Source organism: Tinamus guttatus, unplaced genomic scaffold (genome assembly GCF_059628265.1).
Source record: "Tinamus guttatus ecotype Peru unplaced genomic scaffold, ASM5962826v1 Tinamus_guttatus_pri_ptg000153l, whole genome shotgun sequence".
NCBI classification, from domain to species: Eukaryota; Metazoa; Chordata; class Aves; order Tinamiformes; family Tinamidae; genus Tinamus; species Tinamus guttatus.
The window spans coordinates 430,894-448,724 of NW_028288687.1; the positions used below are offsets into that span (position 1 = coordinate 430,894).

Below are 17,831 nucleotides of genomic sequence, written 5' to 3' on the forward strand. Positions count from 1 at the left end.
ATCCACAGCCCTGCAAGGCTTCCCCACATTCATTCATATTTCACGTTTGAGGATGCTCCAGCGCACGTAAAATATTTATCAGTCAAAGGGGTTTTGAAATCAGAATGCTCAGCGCCAGCTTCTCCCTCAGAATATATTTTAGTTCGTTCTTAGTACATTTTCCAAGGTTTTCCATGGTGAAAAGCACATTTTATGCAAACTCAGAAGATGTCAATGAGAAACCTAGATTTGCTGCACACTGTTGCATTAGAAAATGAGGAACAGTATTTTCCTGACTGTCGTAATCCCCCAAACTTTTCCAAGGGATGTGGTAATGCGGGTGTTTAGGAAACGTGCACACCAAAAATCACCATGGGGGAAGCTCTGCTATCGCTGCACTCACAGTAACACCCTCAAAGCAACCTCATTACCTTCCCCGTGAGAGAACAAACCAAAGAGCCTGAGTTTGTGCAAGCGAGATTTAAACTCTCTGCTGCTGTTTTTATTGTTGTTGTTATTTTGTTTTGTTTTAATGCTCTGACACAGAACATCTCTATGTGCACACTGCCAAATCTGGGCATTTTTCAGTAATCCAGCAAAACAAGCAGAATTTGTACATTAGACTCCTGAAGCGCTTTGCCTGACCATTTCTTAATGACATGTGAGCACACAAGTGGCAGATAGATTTTTATATACATATATATGTGTATATACATGTATACATTTACATATATAGTGTATATATGTGTATATACATGTATACATATACGTATATAGTATATATATGTGTATGTACATGCATATATATATGTATTTATATACTGCCCACGTCACCCGCTGTCATGGCCCAAGCGCTGCAGCAGTAACAGGTAAGTGGGGCCTTTGAGGGCTCCACCCCTACGTTAAATCTGACACTGAATAAAGGATTTAAGGCTGCATAAAGACCACCTGCAACTCGGAAACCTGAATAAATTCCCTTTATTTTGCTTTTCCACATAATTGCGTGCTGCACGTACGTCTGAGTGCAAAGGAATTCCTCTGTAATCCACTTCTGCATTAGGATTATGCGAGTTCAGACACTGGAGAGAAATAAAAGCTTTTATGTTACTCTGAATGTGGACGGAATCGAGGAGATGAACGCTCGGGAATGAGCATTCCTCAGCACCAAGGGAAATGTCCAACACGTTCACCAAGGAAAACACAAATTATCCAGAGAGAAGAAAACGTTTGTACTCTATTCCCCGCGTTCAGAATTACAAGGTGGTGACTTTCACGTTAAATTACAAAAAAAGTGGGAGGATAACCCAACCCTTCCTAAGTACACAAGAGACCACCAAGAAATATCCAAGCACAGCACCTGAAGAATAACATTCACAAATTCGTGATTGTTTACAACAATTCACGAAGCTGTTTGCTAAACAGAGCAATCACTAGTTGCCTGTTAATTCAGTATTTTTTCATCTATTTGCGCCTATTCTACCTATTACAACCAAAAGCTATTATTCATAAAAAAGGGGATTTGCAAAGCTGGTGCCTTGCTGCAAGCTGCTCCTCTGGCTCAGAGGTTTCCTTCAAATCACAGCAAACCCTTTACAGCTCTTTGCAGGGCAACATTTAAGGCTTTGCAAACGCATTCAACACTTAGGAAGACATAGAGGGTTTTTGTTTTTTTTTTTCCATTATATTAGCAATATGTCCTGTTCATTATATATATTATAGCAGAACGTGCTTTAACACGGCAAAAACAGAGCTCATAGCTCCCATCCAGCTGCATGCCAACCCTGCAAAAGGTGCCACCTACATTTACTTTTAAAAACTCGTAAAAAAGAGAACTCACAAAAGAGCTAAATGACCCTATTTGCACCTCCTGCTAAAAGGAAACGCGGTTTTGCTCCTGCCCGTTAGAACTAGAGCCCCCTTCTCGAGCAGGGCGATGAGGATGGCGCGTTCCCGCTGCCGGCTGGCGCGGGTTCACAGGCCGTGCTGAACCATGGCAATTCGGATTAGCCAGAGCCCCTTCCCGGATTTATATCTACGACATCCAACAAAAACGGCATATGCCCAAAGCGCAGCTGGAATTTCACAGTTTTCTGACAGTTCACTTCCCCATTTGCTCCACATGAGCACGCTAATAACACGCGAGCGACGGCAACCAGGAAAAGCAGAGGTTGCTTCACCCCTGGATTTCTACATATTGATTTAAATGACCCACTTCTGGAGGAGAAATGTAATTAGCCAGCTTGCTAAGGGGGAAGGAGGAGGGAAATGCACAAGAGGCAGCACCGCGTCCTCGGTACTAGAGATTCCTGCAGGAAGAGATTTCATTTTTCCCCCCTACTGATTATTTTATTCTAAACAAACATTCGCAGAGCAGGAGCAAACGACGCCGCAAACTGATCAAATCCCAGAACTTTCCGTGTAGGGCAGCTCTGTTCAATAGGGCCGCGGGAGGAGCGTGCTCGGCTGCTCCGCCAGATACAGCCGAGGAGCTTGTGGACAGGAACACCCTGACCAGGAGAACAGCAAGGGAAGTTCAGCGTTTTGCTGTTTTCTTCTAATTTGCCAGGAGAGAAACACAAAACAAGACCACACTTTGCACGGAGCAAGAGCCCATATGTGCGGTGCTTAACAGCTTCCTTGGGAAGCGCTGGATTTCAAACGCAAGTTCCCTGCAAAACGCCGCATTTCTGCTCTCGAGAATTTTTCGTTTTCCCTTGGCTGAGGCACTGCCAGGTTTCCTTGGAGAGCTTTATCTGGGATGACACACGTGTACCAAAACACAGCTGTTCCACTTCTTCCCTCCTTTAATTTTGCACATTAAAAAACTCCCTCTATCAGCCAACCAATTAGCCGCTCCTATCAAAAGGCAGCTCCGGCCTTTCATCTTCCTGAAACCGGGATCCGAGTGACAGGCTGTCATGGAAACGGTGTCTCGGGTCACTTCCTGTTTCAATTTCTAGCCACCAAAAAACAAAATGGTAAAAACAACAATAGTGGTTTCTTTTTTTTTTTTTTTTTTTCCAGAAGCAAAATAATGAATACTTGTTATTCCATTCTGCACAGCAGCAGCAGCAAAATTCCTTTTTTATATAGTCCCAACTGCTGTGAAAATGTGGTGAAAGGAAGGAATGAGGGCAGAGACAGGCAAGCAAGGGAATTAAGTGCATGAACTGTTGCGCAGTCCCTTCTTGAACAACTCCTTAAAAACTGGAGCAAAGTGGACCTAGGGCACAGCCGGAGTCTTCATCTGGCAAACTGAGAACCCGATTTTCAGCTCCATGTTCAACTCTCTTTGAATAAGCTGAAGTAAATGAGTATCCAAACACGAGGCTCGGAGCGCACGCTGGCAGCCTCACCGGCCTGAGTGAATGTTGTGTTGCACATGCAATGAAATTAATGAAAACTTGGCAGAAGTTCCCTCCAGCTTTCCCAACCTGTGCGCGTCTTCATAGCTGACCGCGAGGAGCGCCGCGTACGCTGCATGGGTTTCCCTGCTTGGAGAGACACAAGTCCTGCAAAGCCGTGATCCAGGGAATGAACTCCACCAAACAGAGCTAAACGGGGCAGAATTAAATCAGGGATTTGGGAATTTATGGACATTTCGGTGACATGTTTTCTTTGGCAAGAAGAGATCAATGCAAGTGGGTGGCACTTGAAATGACTCAGTTTACAAACACCTGGAGAGGGCCTGTGTCTCCACCAAACAGCCAGGCACTCAGCAGAGGGACGCGCTGGGGCTGCTGGCAAAAAGGGGTGATTTGTCTCAAAAAGCTTTTGAAATTCTCTGTAGCAGCACTGACACAGTGGAGAACATCTCGGTTTTCTCCAAAATGAGGAGCTTTCAGGTCTTCAAGGAGTATGGAGGGAGTCTGGTTTTCCCCCATTTCCTCCTCTCAACTCATACTCAAATGAAACTTTGGCAATATATGGCAATAATATATTTTGCTCCTGCAATATCTTTCAGTTTAATACCTTCATTCTTCTTTGAAGCTACCTCAGAGCTCTCAGTCCTCAGCTTTCTCCCTGAGCCACCTCGGGGCTTAACCAGACCAATAACTTCACTCTTCGATGCAACCTGCAGACACTCAACCCAAGGCCAACACAGAGCTACTTTCACTCTTGGCTTGACCTTGCTTGGGAATTTATCAGAATTTGAAGTAATAACAAGAGACCCTCCCCACTGTGAGCGCAGATGCAGGACATCAGTGAAAATTCACTACGACAGCCGCTAGAAGGGAACGCTAAAGCACTTCGGGATGAGGAGACACACAAAGGCTGGATTAGCCCAGAGAGGCTCTCATGCAGCTCAACAACTGTGCAGGAATACAGCTGACTTAAAGGAGGAAGGAAAATAATAATTAAAAAAAAAAAAAACAGAAAATATGAAGCTAGAGCAATGCTGGCATGCTGAAAGCTGAATCCGTGAGTGAACGAATGGCTAGATGACATTTCACTACACCCACCTATTTTGGGGATTAAAAAGGAGAAACTAAGGGCACATCACAGGCTCCGTATCCGTCTTTGCCAGGGTTGCCCATGGGCAGATTCCCAGGTCTCTTTCAGATCAGGCTGGCAATCCCGACCCCATCCTTCCCCTCCCTCCTCTGCTCTCTTGGCTCCTTCTCTTGGGCCCTTACCCCATTCAGAAAGAATATCCCAAACCCAGAGGAACCTGATGAAGGGAATCAGCTGATGTCCAAGCCAGGAAGCAGAGGCAAAGTCTCCAGGGAGCATTTGCTACATGGCAGACCAGGACATCCATCTGCAACCAGCAGCCGCTCCGCGTCCGGAGACACCAAACCCACAGCAAGTCCCCCTGTCTTTTCCTGTATCTTTTTGGTAGAAATAGGTAAAAAGCATTCGCAGAGCAGCCAACAAGCAACAAATCAGCGACAGACAGACTACACCCCTCTTTCCCACCAGGTCAGACGGGCTGACCAGGTAGGAAACCCTATTCTAAAGGATCCCAACCATGGTTACCCAGCACTAACACTGTCATTTAAAGTGTGTGGCATTTTTCTCACCCCTCTGATCTTCTCTGTGAATTTTAAATCATGTTTCCGAACCTCAGAATGCGTTTGCTGGGGTCCAGCTCTCCCTTCTTGTAACCAAACAGCATGTGAATTAAACAAATTTCTCTGATGCGAGTTTCTCTCATGTAAAATTCCCTGACTTTTTGCCCGAGTTCAGGGTGTTTTGTTTTGTTGTTTTTCCTAGATTTTCATTATCTGCCCACTAGATCCTTGTTCCCAAGTTGTTTGCCTGGGCGCACGTGACCTCACAACCTTAGTTTTTGAGACAGAAAACCTTTTCCTTGCCAAGAATCTGCGCTATGCCAGAGAGAGAAAACACAACCAAAATCCAACTGACTGAACAGAAGATTAAAAATAACATCAGATCTCAATTAAAAGAAAACGAATTGGAAAAAAAACCCACAATTGTTGCTCTTACGATGGCTATGAGACAGCTAGACCTAGTATTTGGACCTAGCGGGCAGCGAAGGCTGCAGAGCCTTTATTTACTCGGGGCTGAGCAAGCCCGTGTCGCGGCCACGCGAGGAGCAGCGTTGAGGAATGCAGCCCAACGCCTGGAATTGCCGCTTTCCCGGCTTTCCGCGGCCCTCATTGCGATGCAAAGCCCCGGCCGGGGCTGGGAAGGGCTCAAAGCGGCGCCGGGTGCCGATCTCCGCGGGCTCCCTCGCGGCGCCCGGCCCGCTCCCATTCTTCTCCAGTGAAGCTGAAAGGCGGCAGGGCCTTCCCTCTGCCGGCCGGTGTCAGCGAGACTTGGGAAGCGCCGCAGGAATTGCCGGGAGATCCAGCACGGCACAAAGGCTCCCTTCCACAATGCGGCCTTTCATCTGGGCAGTGTGTCTATTAAATATGTCCTGTTCGTGGGCACACATTTTTATAAGGAGATTATGAGGACTCACAGTCACTAACCCGACTGCACAATAGGATTTTTAAGTCTATTACTGGAAAACTGGGATTGGAAGTGAGTAGCTGGGAATGCTTCATAGCTCCCCTGTAGTAATGTTCAAATAAGTCTGGTACCTAAATGAGACAGCTCAGGTCTTATTTTGTGTTTTAATGCTTTGGGTTTTCATGTGGCAACAGACAAGCACTCCTACCCATGAGCATCCCACATTATGGACCATTCAAGCACAAAATAAAGAGGATGATTCCAGTCCCAACAGTGCCGACGCGTACGGGGATACGTGACGCTCCGAGGCTGCGCTGGAGCCTTTGGGGTGACCGGTGGGTCGCGCAGGGCCACAGCTCCGCTCGCCACGACCCACGTGAAGCTGCGCCAACATTTGAATGGCTCAGAAGCCACCCGAGGAGTTTCTGCCCTCCCATCCTGCATTTTGCATCCATGTCCACCAATCTCTCCCAGAGCTGCACCACCAGACATGGGGGAACATAAGGCAGATACAGGGACCTTTATTCCCTGCCCCACTGTCACCTCTTTCTAGCCAGAGGCATCCCGTGCTTCCACCCATTCCTGCTGGTACCAGCACCCTGGCTCCTGCGGGTCAGGAACAGCAAGTTTCGGAAGAGGGCCCGTTTGCTTTGGATAGCGAGTTATTTTGGTCCACTGGAAAAAAAAAAAAAAAACAAGAAAAAAAGGGGAAAGAATCTATCTTTTCTTCATCAAAGCAAGGCCACAAGCTGACAATTTTTACCAGCTTGGGTATGGCTTTACTCCAGCTTTATAAACTGGCCTTTTCAGAACCTGCAGCTTGCCACATAGGCAGCCCGCAGACTCACTACAGCGGGAGTTTAGTATTTTAAACATATCTGTGGAGAGGTGGGCAACCAGGGTGAGGGTCTGCTGCTCACAGTGGCTCCACCATCGCCCCAGGGCAAGGCTCCCTAGCAGGCCGTGCATCTGTTTGCACTATCAGGATGAAGTGTCAGCGCGACACGGCAGCGGCCGATCCCCAAATTCCTCCCCGTCCGCACGCTCCGGAGGAGCCGATGGCCCGGGCGTCCCGTCGGCAGCCCCAGGCGTCCGGCCAGCTCCCCGCCGAGGAAGTTTCCATCGAGTATAAAATGTCAGGGGATCTGCTATAATCGGGTTATTTTCTGTACGGACCGGTCGGATTACCGCAGTGCTGGATGCGGACAGGTGCCGTATGAGCACTTTTTTTATGTGTATTAAAAGAGTACCAAGATGTGGATTTTAAAAAAGCAGTCTGGAATAAGCCCGAATTATACAGCACAATCTTTAGGTACCTCTAAAGCAAGTCGCTGTCATCTAACCTCACCCACGGTGGCTACAGCTTTCATCATGCTTTTAAGTGATCCCAAAACAGGGCGATTCTTAAGTTTTTAATGACTCCATCACTTTATTCTAGCCGCTTATTTTTCCTCTTCTTCTCTAGCATGAATTTTTAACCTGCAATAAATCATTCAGAAGAGCTGTTTGAAGCAGAGGAAACTCAGCAAGCCTCATTTTGCAGACAAGTACTCAGCAGCTTGCCTACCTTGCGAGCTGTGACCCCGAGCCTTCCTCTCCCTTGTCACTGCACCTCTGCTCCTCGAAACACGAATCCACCAGCCCAAACACAGAAAATTGTGGTAATACATGTTGGGCTTCATTTATTTTTGGAGGCTGGAATCTATTCCTGGACATATATAAAAAGCTACACTTGAAAGTCTGAGGTTGATGTTACCAGAATCTGTTTTTTATGCATCTCCCCACTTGCAGTTAACTGAATAAATAAGTATATACGAAGGGGGAGGCAAAATTATTTTTATGTGACATCATGGTGGAACACATGCTGCAAATGCTGCTTTTTTTTTTTTTAAATCAAATGGAAATAAATGACTAGTGAATCAGATTAGGCCAGTTTTAGTTATCTACCATTATGTCTATGCTGGGTTATCTTAATTTGGTCTTTGTATCCAGCAGCTTTAATGCAAAACCAGTATAATTTAATGGAAAGACAGCAGGTGAATATCAAAAGTGTTAAAAACTGCGCAGAATTTTTGGAACAAAATCCTACATTCCCAGCAGTTAGCTCAGCACAATGCGGGTACCTTGGCCAACACCAGTGGGACCTTCAGCCAGGGGATTTTAACAGCTCCAGGCATATCCCTCGGAGCAGCTCCTGGGATCACCGGAGGTTCAGAAAACACAGACCGAGAACAGCCAACACGCTCCTTTCCCTGCAACAAGCAATGCCCTAAACATCTGTGAAAACCAACGGATATGATTTAGTAAAAGTAAGAGACTATTTTAATTTAAAATTATAGTTCTAATCTACTTTAAAATAGTAAATGAAAAATAAAAATACTTATTTAGTCCCAAATCACACTACACTAAGCAGTAACTCGAGAGAAGAGGTGAGCTGCCTACATGACCTCAGTTTTAATCAATCATTCAGGAAAATTTACACTTAAGAGTTTCTAAAAAATAAAGATAAGCTTTTAAAATTTAGGTAATATTTCCTTGCCTTTAATATTTTGAAAATTGTATTCTATTTCCTCTTTAGAGAACAAACTCCAGCGTAGTTACTGGCCTGCGATTGCAGGGAAGGATGGCAATGCCAATGTTTGATGTTACATTCCAGGATGCTGCCATACCACTAGTTAAATTTAGGTATGTGGAGTTGTCCTTGTTTTTATTCCTCGATTAGGTCAAGGTTTTAATATTTATATTTACTTCTCACCTTAAATCCTGTGCAATGCAGCGCTTAAAGAAAACCAAAGCTTCCCAGAAGTAAAACACTAGAGACTTTCTGCATCCAGCAATAATGTTTGCTAATTTTAATCCAGCAGATCCAAGACTTTGAAATTTCCAGTTCAAAAACAGAAGCATGGCCATTCCTGTATAATTTGTCAAACCAGGCATCCTCAGTGCCTATTGCTCCATTCCTGTCTGGCCCAGAAAGTGCATTTTTCCCTGCATGTTTGTTTTCTGTAGCTGAACGCCACCAAGCCAGACGGAGGATGTAAATCCCACATCTCACCTGTCACTCATCCATAGCCACGGGCAAAAGAAATAAAAGGCAGTAGGAAGCTACTGCCAGGCTGAACAAGGCTATGAAAGCGCCCAGAGCAGAGCTGCGGTGCATTTAAACTAGATGCTCCTTCACTGCACAACGCTTTCCCGGGGATCACCCCAAAATGCTGCACCTGGAAGGCTGCTCTGGCCCCTCTGAAGGGCAGCAGCCCAAGACGTCTCCATAAAACCGGCTCCTGGGAAGTGGAATTTCCAGGAGCCCCCGGGGCGGACAGATTTCCCAAGCGCAGCTCCTGATGCACGGAGCTGAGGCGGTCGCTGCTCTTCGTTTGGCTGCCCTGGTAAGAGGATTCCTGCAGAAGCTCCGGGCAGTTAATAGAAGATGTTCTATTAACTTGCTACCCATTTTAGTACCACCTCCTGCTTGTGACCCACACGAGCTGGCGTTCCTTTAGGTTCCCACAAACACAAGGGAAAGGCGGGCGGGGAAAGCAGATCTCTGAAGCATCCAAATACCAGCAAACACCTTCTGCAGACAAGTTTCTAATAAAGGGTTCCAGCAGAATATTACTTTGGTTTTGCCCATTTTTTCCTAGGCTTCCCCCAATAACGTGAAGGAAAGCACAGAAACGCAAGGTGGAGTTGGGTCCAAGGAGGAGCAGAGGGCCAGGAAGGGCTACACGGATCCCATTCATTCCTGCTGTCCCAAAGCACGTTTCAGACAAGGCAAACTCCACTCAAACACCTCTGAAAAGCGAGCACTTTTGTACAAATTGGTTAAGTGGGAGCTGTTCCCTGCTTCCCCAACCATCGTTCAACATGGAAAACCCTCTTGGCTTTCCGTGCAGCCTTCCCAAGGGTTGGGGAACCGTTTCCACGCTTGGCTTCAAGCCTAAACTCGCTGCAGGCAAAAAGGCTCCCACCACAGCTATTTTTGGGAGGCTGCACCTTCTCCCGCCGCCCCAGCTCCGCAAACACCTTCCCGGGCTTTGTTCGGTATTCCTGCGGAGGCGGGAGCATGGCCAAGGGGAAATGCTTCTAATGCTTCCTTTGCTGGGAGCACAGAGGACCAGGAAGCGGAGCAGGAAGCTCGCGAAAGCGCCCGGATCCTTGGGCATGTTGGCATCGCACCATCTGCACCAAGAGGAATCAACTGCGGATCCCAACCGGGATGGAGATTCCATCTCTAGGACCTGCGTTTAAATGGTACCCTGAGAGACACCGAGAGTGGCACCAAAACCAGCATCCCTGTGAGAAAAGGCACAGGAGATGCTTCAGAAGGAGGTCCAGCTTCCGAAAACCTCTGCAGATGTGTCTATGTTAAAGCCTTTTCTCTGGGCCTTATTCCTACCTGCGATGACTAGAAGTAAAGCCAAAAATTCCTGGTACATCTCGGGAGCATGTGGAAAAGATAGCCAGAAAAGGACAGAAACCACTCGTTAGAGAGCTCTAAAGAACTCCTCGAAGTACAATTACAGTTATTTTCAGAGAGCTGTTAGGACTTTTCTTCTCTGTGAAGAAAAATTGCAACTTTGAACCACATAGGCAAAGCAGACTGAAATTGTGCATTTAAAGGAGAAGTGTACCAGCAAAAAGTTGGCTGCTGGAGACACGACTGTTTACACTAGTGATTGTAACTGAACAAATGTGCTCAATACAAACCCATTTGAGAGACTCTCTACAGACATCCCGCAAGCAACTGAGGAAAAAATAAAAATTAGAGAAAAATAAAATTTGTCACAACATCGGAAGTGACCGACCTGCATTGCTGCACCTGTTTCAAAACTTAGCTTAAATTTTCTCAGCAAAACAGTCATAGCACAGTACTGTACAGAAAACCAGACCGGGGAGAAGCTAATTTATCCCAGGATCAACGGAGAAGAAGAACCACCAACTCCAGACTCACCATCCCACATCCCGTATCACGAGGAAACCAGGAATACTCAAAGTGAGATTCAAGCTCTGCTTCGGTGTGTACTCAGTTTTATACTGGAAACCTCCATGTCTTAGGCCGTGGGTTAAATATTAACTTTTAAAAACTGTTTTCAGTGCAAAACAGAACCTGCGGTGCTTTCAGGCTTTATTAACACCACACGTTACTCAGCACCAGTGAAGTGCAGGACAGTTCTGGCTGCCAAGTGCTCTGCTTTTTGAGACCGTCCGTAGCTCACAGCTTTACACTGCAACCTGCACTAAGACTATGGTAGGAGATGGCAGAGCAATTAATTAAAACTCCCGCGGAATTTCTGACATATGAAACGAGGGCTGATCAAAGAAGTTAATCAAAACTTTCAGTTACATTATCTACGTTCAGAAAATAATAAGACTTATTATTTTCTCCTAAGCGAAGCTCTCCTAAGCTCTCATGGTAAGGATGGGTGAGCCATCCTTGGGAGATCTCCCCATCACGTTTCATTTATTCCCAAGCTGTCTCCTAAGCAGAAGGACACACGTTGCCATTAGCGGGTTCACTCACAGTCGGAATCACACCCGAGGAGTCCCACATCATGGCTTTAAGGGAGACAAACTATGAGCAGCCCTGAAAGGCTAAAAGGAAACGCAGAAATTTGGGATACTTCCTTGTGACTGGGGCTTCCACGCACGAGCGCAGAGCTGGTAGATCCCCCATAGACACGAACAAGGCTCCGATCGTTCCTTTGCAGAGAACACCCAAAACTGACAAACCGGACGCAGTAACTGATAAACACAACAAGGATCTGTTAATACTTAACACTTCTTTCTACTGTCAGCCTTATTTTTCCTTTTCCTCCTTAAAAGGAAGGCAAAGTCCTAATTTTGCTTGGCACTGCTGCTTCTCCTCCCCCAGCTGCTGGCACCGCGGCCGCGTCCCCGCTCCGTTCAAGGCACTCGCTGCTCCTCTGCTAGGGAAGGAGCCGGGAACGGGGCTGCCTCTTCCTCGCGGGCGTTATCAGCCCCGTGGCAGCCGGGCCGCGACGCCGGCTCTGGATTTCTCCCGGATAATCATTCCTATCGGCGCAGGGCAGCTGCCGTCCCCGCTTTTGAAGGGGACGGCGGTGCCGGCGGACGCAGCGCGGCGCCAACGGGGCCTCGGCGCTTTGAAGCGGCGGCTCAAAAGCCCGGTTAAACACTCGGGTTCGCTCCCGATTTCCGCCCTCCTGCCACGGGGCCTTGCGATGTCTTTTTGAGGCGTTTCATGCAAAGGGAAGGAAAAAAAATCCAAGGGAAACAGGCTGAAAAACTGTTGCCGTCTTGGGCTTTCGGAGAGCCTTGCAAAGGGCTGGTGGAGCTGGATGCGAACCAGACATAATCATGTGAAACAGATGAGATTTTTACTCCACTGGTTTCTACACTGTAATTATTAAAGTGTGCACCCCTGCCAAATAATAAAAAAGGTACGGTCAAGCATTTATCTTCCTGCTGTATTTTTATTTTTGCCTTGCTTTATGGCATTTTCACAAGCTGGAAACAACCCCAAAGTGACAAGGAAAAAAAACAACACAGAAGCCTCTCTCCATACCGTCCTTTTGCTTAAAAGGAATGTTTATGTGAGGGCATATGAAAGGGGAGAAAAGGGATCTCCAAATTGCACAAACAGGTCCAGATTTTAGAGCCAATGCTTGAGGATTTGCAGTATTTTCCACACTTGTTGCCTAAGTAGCTCACCAACACTGATTTACCCTCAAATGCGCAGAGCAAGCAGGGGAACAGGCAAAGCCCTTATTTCAGAGGCAGCAAACTATAATTCTGGTATTTAAATTGGTTTGCAGTGCAACTTAAAATGGGACTTACCTTTTCCAAGTCACAAATTCCCTATGATTAGCCAGGGGACCATTCTTGGATACCCATCACATTCAGTGAAATGTTTTGTTCCCTGGCTGCTGATTATTTCCAAAGAGCCTCAATGAGGGGACAGTCCTTGGGACTACAGCTCCCAATTGCCACCCAGGAATCCGCGTGGATTTTCCCAAAGGGAGGCATCGTGTCACCCACCCCATGCAAGCCCCGAGGACATCTCCAGTCTGTTTGCTTTCTGCTCCGCCTTCCATCTGTTTTGCTTGAAAAAACATATGGGCTGGACAAGATACGAGGAAAACAAGTAATATGCTTGCCAGGCAATCTGGAGAACTGCTCCGCATGCCTACCGCGCCCGAGCATGTGTTAATATGCAAAGAAAAGAACAGCACAGTGAAAAAGCAAGGAAAAATGGCTCGTACTGCTACTTTCCAAGTCAAAAATGCTCTTTTTCTTCTTCCATCCTCCCAGAGCCAGTAGTTGACAAGGAAAAAGACCTCAATCCTTCAGACTTACTCTGTGCAAGGAGCAAGATGGAAGGGCTGTCCTCAAAAATCTTCAAGGCTCTCTGGGCCTACAACTGTTGCTGCTCTCCGTGCAATAACATCAACACACGAGCTGCAAGCTGTAACAGCAGCTACCAACATCTTCAGAGCACTGCTTAATCCTTGCAGTTCTTTACAAATAAAGACTGTTTCTCCATTTCTCAGGTGCAGATGTTGGTATTTTGGCACACTGGGCACCGTAAGGTACAATGCAGCCATCCTCGGTGCAGATTCAGGCAGTTAAACCATGCTGCAACCAAACAAGATATTCCCTGTGGCTCCGTTTTATCCTTCTCCTGTTCTTTCCATCTCTTGGTCAAAGTAATTCAATCGTTTCAGCCAACAATATATTCTGAAGCTTCCACAAAGTCAAAGATCAGTCAGGTAACAGGAGAGTTAAATCCCTCTGTTAGGCCAGGTCACGGCATAGCTACCAATTTAGTTATAATTTTAGCACAAAAGGGTGCTTAGTTTTTAATCACTGCTGAGGTCAGCTCTCCCAGGAGAATCCTCAGGGCTGTCTCTCGAGCTGCTCATTCACCCAGCGATGGCTCCCTGTGCCCGATGACACGGGACTATTTAACGTGCGCAGCCCCCAAGCTACGATCGCTCCTCGTCTTGCACAAATACGGGCTGCTGCCAAACTGAAATCATCCCCTCCATCTCTCCAATGTTACTGCATCACCTTTAGAAACCTAAGCATGCTCGTCCACCACTACGGAAAGTGCTTCAAACAACACGAGTGCTCTTCCTCGACCACAGTTTAGAAGCAGCATGGAAGAACTCTGAGAACCAGCGCCGATCATCTCTGCTACGCAGGGCTAGAAGCTGGCACATATACCTGTACACACGATCCTTTATTAAAATAGTATTTTAGCCACGATGCAAAAGAATACAACAATGTCACCAACTGCATTTGTTTTGCAAAGCTGTCAAATGTTGTGGGAGCAATAACTAATAGGGGCAAGACAGCAAGGCAGACTATTTATGAACTTTCTGCATTGAATTGCTTCTAGCAGAATAATAGCAAAAATTATAACATCCAAGATACCCTTGAACCCATGCAGCTTTCTATAGAGCAGTGCACATCACTTGTATCATCCAAAGTATCTATAAATGTATTCCCAATATATTTTAAATTAACGCTTAAGCAGCTGTTAAGCCGCTGCTCAGCACACGGTGGATGCAGCTCACAAGTCGTCCCTTGGCTCCGTTACCCTCAGCTGTTCTCTGCAGTATCATCCAAGGAACACATTTCCTGATGAAATCAAAGCACTTCCACGAATGCCCTGCTCTCGTGTGCGAGAAAACAAAGCACTGCTTAAAAGTAACAGGCAGAGAGCGTGCTGATGCACTCGAGCAAGAGGCTGTGATGCTAGTGCCAAAAGCCACTGCTGGAGGCTCTCCCTCCTCATCCTTCCCCTGGCTTCCAGCGCAGTGTCCATGTACCTCATTTTATCAGCAACGGAAAGAGATGCAGTTATATTAAAAACACTGAGTCCTTATTACTGCTATACTGACTAGGTAGTTATATTGGTAGAAGAGATTGGCTCTGCTGGAGCGCTCCCACCTGCTCCGAGCCGGGCTCCGCAGCCCTCTCCCAGCGTCACGGCCCACGCGGCCGCTGCCGACGCCACCTCCTGCCCATCGCAACCATGGACATCGGGGCTCACGGGAACAAAACGCCACGGAAGGGAGCAAGAGAAGCACCAAACCCGGCTGCTTCTTCCTCCACAATTGCCAAAACCACAACAAAAAGGCAGCTCCCAAACAGCCAACATTAACCCTTCCTTTCCCGGCGGCCGCATCCTTCCATCACAGGAGGTCTTTGGCCTCTCACGAGGGTCCACAGCAGTTTTCATTTCCGAGGCTTCCTACAAGCAGCTCTTCTCCCGCTCCAACCGTCTGGACATCCACTACGCTGGGCTGAGTTGCAAGGACCAACAGGTCCCTCCATCGCCCTTGTGTGGTTGGATTTGGGGCCTGCTGTCACACTGCTCCTTAAACTCCAAGGAACATCGACAGCTTCATAACCAAGCACAGCACAAGAGCTCCCGCCGTTCTTCCAACAATCCCGCGGACCTCGCTCGTCCTGGACGATGCCGTCCCCATCGCCCCGCACGTTCCCCTGCCTAAAAACAGGGCGAGGACCCCCAGCTCTGCACGAGCTGGGCCGACCCCTCTGCCTTTCCATGGCATTTCTCCCAAAATCCCCATCCCGGGGCCGAGGCTGCAGCGGTGCCCGTGCTACCATTTCTGTTTTGCTGTTCGAGTCAGCAAGAAAGCTTCTGAAAACCAGGGGACGTCGGTCTTCACCCGTTTTAACCACCAAAGGCTGGAATAAGGTTACGGGGGAGCAAAGGACAGACCTATTAGCTCGATAGGCGTTAAAACAGCCAAAATATTACACGTCCAAAACCAGAGCTCAGGAGAAAAAGGCATTTTGGCGTTTAACCATGGGTTTCACCAAAGCAGACGACTTCTGGGCATTAAGCTATCCAACTTTATGTTGTCTTTATGTTATCCACATCCCCGTGCAGTGACACCCAGACTGCCCCTTACGTATTTTTTTATATAAGACCCGGCTTATCTTAGGTTTAGCACAGCAAGGTGCCGGCCTGGGAGACAACCCCGTATTTTCACACAAGCTGCTGTACTTAAAGCTGAAGGCAAAGGGAACATAGGCTGCAGATGACCACATTTTTTTGATTTTTCCTTTTTTAAAAGCCACCGGGGAAACAGATTTACCTCAGACTTAAAGCAGACACCGATTTAATTTCTCTTACGTAAACTCTCCACCGTCTGCAGAGCAACGCTGCTTTTTTTTTTTTTTTGAAGGGAAACGTACGCACACATATGCACACCATATGCAAAAGAGATTTTTCTTTTAAAAAATGAGAAAAATAAAGACGAAAATGGTGATTTCCTTGTATTTGCTGGAAGCCCGCAACCCCCTGCTGAAGGGAGGCCGCGGCGGGAGGGCCGGGGACACCGCGGGGGGCGCGAGGGCGGCGGGACGGGGCCGCTTTTGAGGAGAGAAAGGGGCCGTTTGGGCAAAGCCCCTCGCTGCGGGGAGGGGGTTGATCCCACACACGGCGGGGGGAGGCGGCCGCGCGCAGCCCGCGCGAAGGGGAGGGAAAAGTTCGCGGAGGAGAAAAGGGGGGAAGAGGAGAGGGCGGCGCGGAGCGGCGCGTACCTGCATGGTGACCACCCCCAGCTCCTCGGCCGCCAGCTTCCTCATCTGCGTCGCGACCACGCGCGCCTCGTCCAGGATGGAAAACTCCGCCTCGGCGGCGCCCAGCCCCCAGAGCAGCGCCAGGCCGAGCAGCCGCAGCGGCCCCCGGCCCCGCGCCGCCGGCCCCGCGGCCTCCTCCATCGCTGCCGCCGGGCCGCGGCCTCGCTAGGGCTGCGGCGCCGCGCGGGGGGCCCCCATGCAGCGCCGGGCGGCGCGGAGAGCGGCGCGGAGGCAGCGCGGAGAGCGGCGGAGCGGCGCGGAGGCAGCGCAGGCACCGGGCGCCCCGCGCGCGCCGCCGCGGCCGCACGCAAAGCGCGGAGCGTGGACGGCGGCCCCGGAGCGGAGCGGAGCGGAGCGGCCGCCGCGCGCACGGCGGGGCGGGGCGGGGTCGCGGCGCCTCCGCGCGGGCGGGGCCGCAGTGGGCGGGGCGCTCCGCCGGCCACGCCCCCGCGCCGCCAGGACACGCCCCCCCGCGGGCGCGCAGCGGGGCGCGGGTCCGCGCGCTCCCGAAAGAGGCTTTAAGGGTAGTTAGTTTTGCAATTTTTGTTTCGCTTGTTTTTAGTTATTTAGGGTATTTTTAAATTTTTTTTGGCGGTGTTTTAGGTGTTTGGAAGGATTTCCTTTTCTGGATGTTTGGCGTTTTTTTGTGTTGAGTTTTTTTGTTGGTGGTGGTTGTGGGATTTGTAGAGATTTATTTTTATTTATTTATTTAAGGCAGAGTGTGCATGACTTTCTCCTCCCACTACCCTGCACTTGAGGTCATCCTCCTGGGCTGGCTCTGCTAGTGAAGGTTTTAAGATTTAAGAAATAATTAAAGGTTTTAAATTACCCTGCAAAGCCACATGGTTCTCAAATGCCTTCATTAAACCTTTTTTTTTTTTTTTTAATTTACTTCTATCTGTTTAGAAAGAAAACCTAGATAAGAAAACATAACCCTTCACTCATCTCCATTTCCATAAAGATTCCCGTGCCAGGCAAGCAGGGGGAAGTTGCCTTTCCCATCATAAAATGCTTCAAAAGCCTGGAAATGACTTGGGAATCGCTGGGCAGAGCCAAACGGTGCCAGAGAGCAACACTTGCGTGATGATTTATTCACCACATCATTTCTGCATCACTTTGCAGGGCTTAGGAAAACACATTTGTAATTTTTTAACTGCATTTCTGCCAGCGTTTCTCTGCATTCTGTCCTTCGCCCCGTCGCCTTGCAGAGCCCCAACGTGCTCGTTCCGGGTTCTGCAGACCAGGGAAACACTCTTCTTTTAGGATGTGTCTCCCAAAACCAAGGCTCAGAGCCAGGGCTCATCATTTTGCTTTTCGGCAAAAAAAAACAA

General features: G+C 48.2%; 1 protein-coding gene across 1 annotated transcript in view; it reads right to left on the reverse strand.

Annotated features, from left to right (window-relative positions):
• CACHD1 (cache domain containing 1) overlaps positions 1–16,623 on the reverse strand; it is a 76,589-nt gene extending 59,966 nt beyond the window's left edge. The window contains exon 1 of the mRNA XM_088522416.1: positions 16,462–16,623. Coding sequence (XP_088378542.1) covers positions 16,462–16,506 — 45 coding nt within the window. The 5' untranslated portion in view covers positions 16,507–16,623. The remainder of the gene's footprint in view (positions 1–16,461) is intronic.
• Positions 16,624–17,831: the final 1,208 nt, after the last annotated feature.